Genomic DNA, 11,009 nt, shown 5'->3' with positions numbered 1-11,009 from the left:
CATTAATCGAAACAACAAGATTTGGAATGACAATATTCAATCCCCGAGCCAAGTTGGAAACATGGCGTTTGTCGTCTAGAATGAGTGGTTTTCTGTCCACCAATTGCAGCGTCATAACGTTTCTCCGATTGAGGATACTAGGCCGGTTCGGTGGGAGAAACCAGAAGCGGGATGGATAAAGTGTAATGTTGATGCTGCGTTTGTGGTTGGGTCAGGTGTTACTTCTATAGGTCTTTGTTTTCGTGATACTAATGGGCATTTTGTGGCTGGTTTGACTCAATGGCATCAGTCTTCTTATTCCATAGTGGAAGGCGAAGCATTGGCACTATTACATGCAATGAAAGAGGCTATCCATCGTGGATTTGAGCGAGTCCAATTTGAAAGTGACTCAAAGTTTTTGGTTGACGCCATCCATTCGAGAAGACGGGGCAATTCGGAATTTAGTTTAATTGTTAACGACATTATTCTTCTTATGTCATCTTCTGTAAACTTTGAGGTTAAGTTTGTTACGAGACAAGTGAATTTGGTTGCTCATACTCTTGCTAGGGCGGCCAATGTTTGGGCTAGTTTCCATAGATTTGAGAGTATTCCCTTATGTATTGAACATTTATTAGTTAATGATATGAATTAAATTTGTTTGGTTCAAAAAAAAAATATTGTTTATGTTTCTATTTCTATATTCCTAATTTTATGCATATTCATCTTATTTTTTCTATAATTTTTTTTATTGACTATTTGATTCTCTTTTTTTCTTTTAATAGATTATATTGAGTTGATCGTATTAACCTGTTTTGTTGTTATTTTTATGAGTATATAGATTGTTATGTTTTGTTCAAATCTATAATCTTTTTTTTTTTTATTATTATTCTTAAGCATATTATCTTTTATCTTTTATCATTATCAGTATCACAAATCAGTGTCGCGACCGATGTCTGATGATGCTTCATGGTTAATAAGTGAGAAGCACCGTCACTGTAACAGCACCATAAAGTATCAGCAGAAAATCTCTAAAACACACATGCCACTACAACAGATAGACCATTCAAATCTTCACGGAACCTGCAATAACAAAAGCTGAAACAAAGTGCAAAGAACTCAAATTATAAGCTTTCAAATCCGAAATGTGTTATGCTTCCGACCATGCCCCTATTAACAACGTACCATACCTATACGAGCTAAAGGATAAGTAAGCCATTGATAGAGAGGGAAAGTAAAATCTTTAGAACGATTTCTGAGAATTCGCCAAGACAACACCTTTGCCTCCTCTGAAACTCTCCCCAATGCCCCTTCATGTCTAAATACTACAGCATTTCTAGCTTTCGAAATTACAAAAATGTTTGCAACCCAAATCACCCCTAGAATTCCATTTACTTTTTTCTCTCCTAACACCAACCCTTTGAACATTTTAAGATGATCAACACCACCTTCCAAAAATGTAGTCGACACTTCCAACCACTTCAATGACTCCTTCCAGACTATCAATAATAGCATCAGAAAATTAAAGAAAAGATGTTGTACATTCTCCTCACTACCACACCCTCCTACACAAAGGGAAGACGAATTCAAGATAACTCCTCTTTTCTCAAGGTTATCCTTTGTGAGGAGCCGATCATAGAAATCCTGTTTGGAACCAAAATCTGTGTAACCCATTTTTATGTTTCAAACAGCGCTTTTAGCAAAATCAGTGACACCATAATTTTTTATTAAAGCTCTAAAATGTAACTTTTTTCAAAGTCACCATAACACTGATTCTGCTAAACTCAGTTCTAATCCAATCCAAATATGTACTATTACTTATACTTAATATGAGAAAAACAGACAAGACTCTGAAGTAACATGGGAATGAGGGTCCGATGCAGAGGAAGGAAGGAGGTCCATATTACAACAAACAGTGCAGGTCTACACTGCAACTACACAGTTGCTTTGCTTGTGGTGGATGAGCAATGGTTGCGATTTTCAGAGGAATAGATGGTGAAAGGAAAATGGTTGCGTGGCAAGATACTAATGGTACAACGGAGAGTTGTGTTATGGTTGAGAGAGAAAACAAAACATTGGCGTTAAAGAGGTGGCTAAAATATCACTGGAAGCCAAATCTGACCTGAACCAGATTAGGCGGTCCAGTGGGCCGAATACTGATGGTGAAAACAAAAAAAAAATCACTGGAAGTGGAACAACTCTAAATCCACATACAAATTGATGAAGGTTCGAGTGTAGTAGTGCTCGTAGTGTATATGGTCTTAAGCAACGATAAATATTCCATTACGTAAAAATTGCTGGTTATGATGGCACTGCACGATGAAATCCACCCTATGGATAAATAGAAATTTCCTTCTTTGCTACCAAACACTTTACAAGAAAAATACAAACTTCGATCATACAAGAGCACAAAATCGAAAATCAAACTAGATCATTGTTGATTTCATTTAGCACAAAAATAAAACCCTGTTTGGAACTAATATAGTATGTACAATGGAACTACACACTACAGTGATGGTTCACAGATACAAATTCACTGCATGATTTTAACAGTAAGAACGAGGTGAAATGCTCCACATGAACTGAGAATATCAAATATGCATTTGCCCAGTTAGTGAACTATGCTCCATGATCGGTTGCTTCTACATGTGTTTGATTTCTGTGCATTGAAATCTTCCTCTGTAATTCAATATTTGACATCCGCTCGGCCTCCAGTGCTCGCTCAAGCTTTCATTATATCATTAATAAAAGGTTATACAGAACATCTTAACCATAAAACTCAAAATATTATTCTAGCACTTGATAGACATTCGTGTATTACACTTAATTATGAATAATACCTTTGCAGCTCGGGTGCTCCATTCTCCTAAAATAGCTCTGAGCCTTTCATTCTCTTCTACATACTGTGATGAATATAGCCAGAATTCTACTATGAGTATCTAATAGTCAAAGTATGATTAAATATATATTTAATAACTATAAAATTGATAAATTTAATTTTGATCTATCCCAAAAAATTATTCATTATAATCCCTAAAAGGAGTTTGATGAGTCGGCTCTCAGATGCAAAATTTTACTCAGGGTCTTAGACGACAAACTTCGCACGCTACATGACACATCCGCGGGTGGGTCTATGAAAAACAAAGATGAAATTGAGGCCAAAGAGCTTGTGGAAGCAATGGCACAAAATGAATATCGAGTTCTCAATGATAGGGGAGCCAAGAAGAAACCCGGAATGTTAGAACTTGATATTCATGTCATTGCTTCCACAAGCTCTTTGCCCTCAATTTCATCTTTATTTTTCTTAGACCACAAATTTTTCTTAGACCACAAACTCGGGTGGGTCTATGAAAAACAAAGATGAAATTCAGGCCAAAGAGCTTGTGGAAGCAATGGCACCAAATAAATATCAGCATGCAAGGTCAGAGTGCACCACCGACCTTGTGAGTATTCATGATGACATTTACATATAATCGTACCAACTAGAAAATTCCAGATTTGAATCAAAATCACGAGTAAAAGATCCAACAATCTGCGTCAAACCTAGTTGGTTTGTGTGCTTAGTTTATTTAAAATACTAAAGGACTAAAAAAACACTATATTTGTTAAAATGTTAAGAATAAAAGTGAATAATTTTTTATAGAGATCAAATCAAATTTTACAAACATTTTAGAAATAAAAAACACTTAATTCCCTCTTAGTATTAGCAAAACCTGTCAGATACCTGATTGTTAGTCATGCGAACACGTTGGATTTCTGAGTCCTTTTCAGCAATCAAGGACCGTGCAAGCCTTAGTTCAGATTGCACTTGGTTCATCTGTAACATAAATTTTAAGCGAGGACCCCTTTAGTATTGAGCAAGTGAAGTTGAATGATAAGAGATGATTGATTTAATTTTGTTAAGTTCTCCTAGGTTCGACATAATTCTACCCTACAAAACCACCTTGTAAGGTGAGGGATATCTCACTTATAAACACTTTTCAGGCAATATGTCATCCAATGTGGGACTCTCAACAAATTCCTATAGATATTCAAATAATGAGGTGGCAGGATACAAGATATCGATTCTGTGTAAACTCAATATACCAATGTCTTGGATAAATAAATGTGAATATCTGACTGATCATAATTTCACGTATAAACAATTTGGTTTAGCAGCAAAACATCATTTCCTTAGGAAGTTAACATAAGTAAATCGAGTTCTGAAACAAACTTTGAGGTCATATGATTTGTGGAATATAATATTTAACTAATTGCTCTATTTGCATGGCACACGGCGTCCTTTTAACGTTACAGACTAGCAATCATTTCCAGACTCTCACTAAGCTTCAATCACTTAACTGCCCAACCCGCCTTAGGCTCTACATCTCAGTAACTGTTCAACCCACCAACTAGAGTTATCTTCATTTTATTGTATTGTAACCTAATTAGGAGAGTTTGCTAGGTACTTGTAGTTGTATGCAAGAACATTTAAAACTAGAACAGAACAGACAGTATTTACCTCTGCAGATATTGTACGCAACTCTTGATCACGGGCTGCTAGTAGATGCGCAAGGTCAACCTGCAATAAAAGCAATTTATTCCCTCAAAAAGAAAAAGATGGATCCACAAATATTTATGAAAACCAAGAGATGCCTACGAGCTATGCTGGTATGGAGTTTTTCACTGCTTGGTTATGCAAACTGTATTATTTCATTTAACTAAACAATGTAATTCTACCCTACAAGGCTCGAAGATTAACAGAGTTCAATCTTGGTTCGTTGAGAATGGCTTATGAGTTTAAGTTGAGAAATTAGGCGCAACTTTTTACCATGTTTATCATAACATGAGATATTCTAAGCAGAACCTAAGTTTCTCAAATCTGGACTACTACTATACTTGACTCATAATCATTCCTACGCAAAATAATTCTTCAACAAGGTTATCATTAAAATAGATGGCAACAATAGGTTTAAAGGTAATTGAAACAAGATTTACAACATCCCTCCACTACACATATTCCAAAATGTATTAATAAATAAAATGAGCAAGGTCAAAAAGAAATAAAAGCAATTTGTTCCCTAAAATATGGAAAAATTGGTTGTTGGGTTAAAAACAAGTATATATTTAGAACTAGATGCCAACCAATCATCAATATCTCAACTGTCAGGGTTGAATAGAGAACTATTATTGAGCAGGGAGGATTTTGGATATAAATTGAATAAACTTCAGCGTGGTACTCTGGTTTACATCACAAGATGAATTCAGATTGCAGTGTGTCGCTACTAATCTACTAATTTAAGAAAGACATTTTCTATCTCATAATTAATATTCTAGATGGATAAGCTGCAACAACACATGGTTATTGTCATGCGCATAACACATAACGTTATCAAATAAAAAGACAAAATAAAATACATAAGAATTTAAAATTAAGTTGATGTAGTAAAAAGACTAGGAAGAGAAATAGTTTATTAGTGTTCTTTATTACCTGAGGTGTGCTCCGATCGTCAGTCCGTTCATATTTGCTTAAAGACTCTTGCAAACGAAGAATCTGCAAGACAAAATGAATTAATTTATGCATAGTGGAACATCAATCATGCAAGTTAAAGTGTATATAATCAAATAATAAATGAATGCTTCAAATCCTGAGATACCTCTTCACTCAAGAAATGAAGATTTTCACGTTGATATTGCAACAATGCCATTTGCTGATCAGAGAGCCTACCATCATGGTACCTATTGCATCAAGATATGCTAATTACAGAGTTTACATTCTTCCCAATCCAAGAAACCAATGTTTAATATATGTTTGCAAATGTGATTTGTATTATTATTTTATTTTGCATAACATGAATGGAATGCATAAAAAGGTAGATTGTCGTGCATTCAGAAATCCAATAGTTTGGCAAACAGAGTTTCTAATTTTGCGGTTCACAATCCAAGAACCCAAAGTCGAAGTGTTTGCAAATGTGAATTGCATTTGTGCTTTTGCATAACATGAATGGAATGCATAAAAGGTAGATCATCATGCATTCAGAAATACTATAGCTTGCCAAACAAAGTTAGAATTTTGTAGCTTGAGAATTAAACACGGATACTGAGTTATGAAGTTAATCAAGAAAGAAACTAAATTACAAAATGTTTGCCTTAGACCCTCCAGAGAACTTGATGGTTGTAGTGGTGAATACAAGGACTTCAGAACATCAGGATGGGAGTTCAATGAATTGTACTGGTGTATGTAACCTGCTTGTACAGAAAACAAACATACAAAGAATTACATAAATAGATGCATATTTAATTCAATCAAAAGGGTAGATGGGTAGAATGCAATACACATTTCCAAATATTTCAGCCAATCACGGGTGTTGTTTTCCCCTCCCCAAGACTCGAAACATTACCGTAGTTTTTTTAAAAGAACAAATCTTACAATCGTTTAATTTTTTTATAAATTTACTACTACATATCAATAATCCAGGTTTTCATTCCAATGAGTAGCTGCGGCACCTGAAGGCTAAGCATTCCTTTAAATGTTCTTATATATGTTAACTTTTTTAATATAATTTTTTATTCCATAATAGAAACTGTTAAGAAGTCCCACATCGGTTGCGAGATGGCCTGACTAAGTGTTTATATACTAGAGGCAATCCTCACCTTACAAGCCGGTTTTGTAAGGATGAGTTAGGCCCAATATCCATTTCTAAGATGGTATCAGAGCCTCTCCAAGATCCGTTGGGCCACCCGATATCGGGCCACCTACCATTTATATCCGCGTACCAAGCCCAATAGCGCTGGACGCGAGGGGGTGTGTTAAGAAGTCCCACATCGGTTGCGAGATGGCCTGACTAAGTGTTTATATACTAGAGGCAATCCTCACCTTACAAGCCGGTTTTGTAAGGATGAGTTAGGCCCAATATCCATTTCTAAGAGAAACTAATATTAATAGGAAATATCTAGCTTTGTTGCCCTCCCATAAAAATACAAAAGTATTATATCTTACCGATATAAAGGCACATAAAACATCCAGCACATAATGCTTCGACTACCATAATAATCCTGCAGAGTTTTCAGGCAACCAAAATAAGAACAAATCATGATAATAATTATAAGAAACAGCACTCTCTTGCTGATATTCCATTTCTTAATTCCATTGAACATATCCCACAAATATGTCTTAAATGGACAAGTATGACCAAATGATGAACATACCTCAATATTGCAGAGATTGACAGAAACCCAGTGTAAGGTTTCCAGAGTATAACAAGTAGCATTGCAGCAGTTCCTGACATTAAATCAAATTACTGAGAATATTAGCATTATAAGTAAGAACGCGTAATATAATCTATCCATGTTGAAAACATGCATGTGCTCCACCGGGAATGGATTCTCTCAAGTGTGATTTACACTTGAGAGAATAAAGTGTAATCTAACACCATCTAAATTCATTTTATCTAAATTTTTATATGTTTCTCTCTCTTGATCAATGCTAATAAACCACACTTTATTCTCTCAAGTGTAAATTACACTTGAGAGAATCCATTCCCGTGCTCCACCTAACAAATTAAGCTTTTGGGTCAATTTGTTTTTTGACAGTTACCAAATATGTATCAATTGAATACACATGTAAAGTATCATCTAAAAGTTAAAGTCCAAACACTGAAATGCGTACCATAAGCTGTAATGGCAAAGGGTATGCGAACAATAAATTTCAACTTCTGGCTGAAACTATAATAGCCCTGAGAAATCATATCAACGATTAAGAACATGATTAAACAGGAAAACACCATAAAACATAAAAGAAACCTCCATAGATCCATGTAGCAAAACATTTTTTTAGTAATTCTAATGTTTGATAGATCTAACTGTATTGCACTTTCAGATTCCAGAGTTCTATCAGCTAATGCTTCCAAACAAACGTCCATGGGCGCATGCACATGAGATACGGAAAAATTAAGATACTACTGTGACAAAAAAGTACTAGCAATTGAATGAATTACCTGCAACCGTATCTTATGCACTTGATAAACCAGATATTGTTGAAAGATTCCTGAAACAATAAAGACACAACATTTGAACCTTTGTTGCATGGGTACGGGTACAGTACCAGGTACGAGTATAGGTACGGATATAGAATTTTAAAATAAAAAACTATGGTATGGGTACATTTAAAATATACGAGGAAATATCTTTCATGAGTTAACATTTAACAATAATAATATATACAAGGAAACATCTTTCATAATTTACTAATTACTACAGCACAAATTATAATAGTTAGAAAATAAATGTACATAATCAAAAAAGTTAAGTTAGAAAGAAGATATTTACACAATAAGAGTTGGGGACATGTTGCCTGTTTACCTTCCATTCAAGTGTAATTATCTTACTTATATATAAAAGTGTAGAATGGAGTAGGGATTCGAAGTGAATAAGGGTCCGTTTGGATTAGCTTATTTTTTAGCTTATGCAATTTTTATGTATTATTATAAGTTTGTCAAGGTAGTTTATGATAAAATAGCTTATAAAAATACAATTTTATAAAATAACATAAAACCTAATTTATATTGCATAAGTTGTTTGCATAAGCTCAAAAATAAGCTAATCCAAACGGGGCCTAAGTTTCTAACTCTTTTAATATACAATGTAATAGGAAAAGTACCCACTAGTACCGGATACAGGTACGACATGACTTTTTGGTTCAAATTTTGAACCCAATAAAAAATGTGTTTTAAATCTTAACTAAGGCTTAATAAAATAGCATTAACTAAGGTCTAAGCTTACTAAGCTACATAAATAATGTTAATTCTACACATTGCCATTGACTAACGCAATAAATCAACAATAATGTAAACTCTGAAGGAGCTTTTAGCCAAAGCCCTTTTTTTTTTGTCAAGGCTAGTGGCTAGAAAATCCACCTTAAAGGTGAATAAGTGGAGTGTCCCGAGCTCCTGCACATATAGTGCGATGTCCCGCTAACGGGGACAGCCAAAGCCCTTTTAATTCACCAAAATTGATGTTATCCAATTACCCTAAGCCAAATTCAACTAAAAGAAGTCTAGCACTATCAAATAATTTCTTTCGAAGAACTCAACAAATGCAGCGCACCAATCAGAAAACTATCAACATCCGGATAGAAGAACTGACAACAACTAATCACATTAGTTCCAGTATCAAACCTGTCAACAGCATAAGAAGAACATCACAACTACATAACACAGGAGATATCAATTCTCGGACGGGATGAAATATCCACTCAGCTCCTACAGCCAAAGTAGTATAACCGGCCTAAAATGGAAAAAACAAAAAGCAAAACATCACTCCAAAATAATATTCTCAACTCAACAACCTATATAACACCGACACTACATAACGAAGGTGTCCGGTATCCGACACAGACACCTACACAACACCAATACACGCGGTTTCATTCAATCACATTATTATTTTCTTAAAGTGTTATTGTGTCTACGTGGCAGAATTAGTATGAAGGTGTCCAGTATCCGACACAGACACCTACACATGCGGTTTCATTCAATCACACTTTTATTTTCTTAAAGTATTATTGTATCTACGTGTCAGTATGAAGGTGTCTGGTATCCGACACAAAGACCTATACGACACCAATACACGTGCTTTCATTCAATCACACTTTTATTTTCTTAAATTATTATTGTGTCTACGTGTCAGTATCAGTATGAAGGTGTCCAATATCCGGCACAGACACCTACATGACACTGATGCATTTGGTTTCATTCAATCACACTTTTATTTTCTTAAAGTATTATTGTGTCTACGTGTCAGTATCGGTATGAAGGTGTCTGGTATCCCACAGACACCTACACGACACCAATACACATGGTTTCATTCAATTACACTTTTATTTTCTTAAATTATTATTGTGTCTACGTGTCAGTGTCAATATGAAGGTGTCCAGTATCCGACACAGATACCTACATGATACTGATGCATTTGGTTTCATTCGATCACACTTTTATTTTCTTAAAGTATTATTGTGTCTATGTGTCAGTATCAGTATGAAGGTGTCTGGTATCCGACACTGACACCTACACGACACCAATACACATGGTTTCATTCAATCAAACTTTTATTTTCTTAAATTATTATGTGTTTATCAGTATGAAGGTGTCCAGTATCCGACACAAACACCTACACGACATCGATACATGTGGTTTCATTCAATCACACTTATTTTCTTAAATTACTATTGTGTGAGTCTTCGTGTCAGTGTCGGTATCACTGTCAGTGTCACTATCGTGTTCCTTTGTACTTCATAGCAACAAACTATCAAAATTACTAGAAAAAAATTATCATAATCATCATCATAGATTATCAAATAAAGTATATATCAGAAAATTTCAACTTACCAATAGTATACAATAGAAAACACTCGCAACAATTCTTGCAGGTTTGCGATGAGCAAACAAAGGAGCTTCATGCAGTATATCCAGAAAACTGCGTTAATTCAAAACACGAAAATCAAATCATAGAGCTTGATTTTACAAACTGAAAATTCGGAACTAAAAACAAAATGAAATTGGGAGCGTGATTACTGACAGAGCGTTTTCTTCTTGAGATGTGGCTGGCGGAGAAGAGAATCTCTCCGTTGCCATGTTGTTGTTGTTGTTGTTCTAGATTTGGATCGCCGTGATGAGCGAAATGCGTTTGAAGATGAATCAAGGGTTCGGGAAAAGGAAGATGCATTTAAGGAGGTTCTTGTTGTTGATGAGTAATGTCATTTGCATATATGATTTGCAATTCAGATTTTTGTTATTGTTGCTATATGTTTAATTTAATAACACCATCATTTTTTTTTTACGGATTAATAACACCATCATCATTAAGTGTTTGTAAACTCACTTGTAATAATTTTAAAAAGGACAAAAATTATATGCATTTTTTTTTTAACTAAATCCACAACTACGAAAACTAATTTTAAATATTTTTTTTCAACACCAATATTTGATCCGTTGAACTGTTTAATTTGGTTTGGAGTTTCGTTCTGACGTTAAGTGGTTGCACTTCCAGCCCCCTCC

At 34.7% G+C, this 11,009-nt stretch overlaps 1 protein-coding gene across 1 annotated transcript; it reads right to left on the bottom strand.

Moving 5' to 3' along the window:
* Positions 1-2,308: 2,308 nt before the first annotated feature.
* On the bottom strand, positions 2,309-10,787 carry LOC123885051 (protein FIP1). Its single transcript, XM_045934273.1, has 14 exons — positions 10,531-10,787; positions 10,341-10,428; positions 9,132-9,240; positions 7,953-8,002; positions 7,625-7,691; positions 7,165-7,237; positions 6,956-7,011; positions 6,105-6,201; positions 5,613-5,694; positions 5,447-5,509; positions 4,478-4,537; positions 3,701-3,793; positions 2,817-2,879; positions 2,309-2,703 (listed from the first exon to the last, which is right to left on the bottom strand). Exons 1-14 carry the CDS (start codon positions 10,584-10,586, stop codon positions 2,596-2,598), a joined length of 1,065 nt encoding a protein of 354 aa, XP_045790229.1. The 5' UTR covers positions 10,587-10,787; the 3' UTR covers positions 2,309-2,595.
* Between the last annotated feature and the right edge of the window lie 222 nt (positions 10,788-11,009).

The sequence above is a fragment of the Trifolium pratense genome, linkage group LG5, assembly GCF_020283565.1.
Source record: "Trifolium pratense cultivar HEN17-A07 linkage group LG5, ARS_RC_1.1, whole genome shotgun sequence".
NCBI classification, from domain to species: domain Eukaryota; kingdom Viridiplantae; phylum Streptophyta; class Magnoliopsida; order Fabales; family Fabaceae; genus Trifolium; species Trifolium pratense.
Note: the sequence above shows the minus strand (reverse complement) of the source record. Positions and strands in the feature narration are given on the sequence as shown.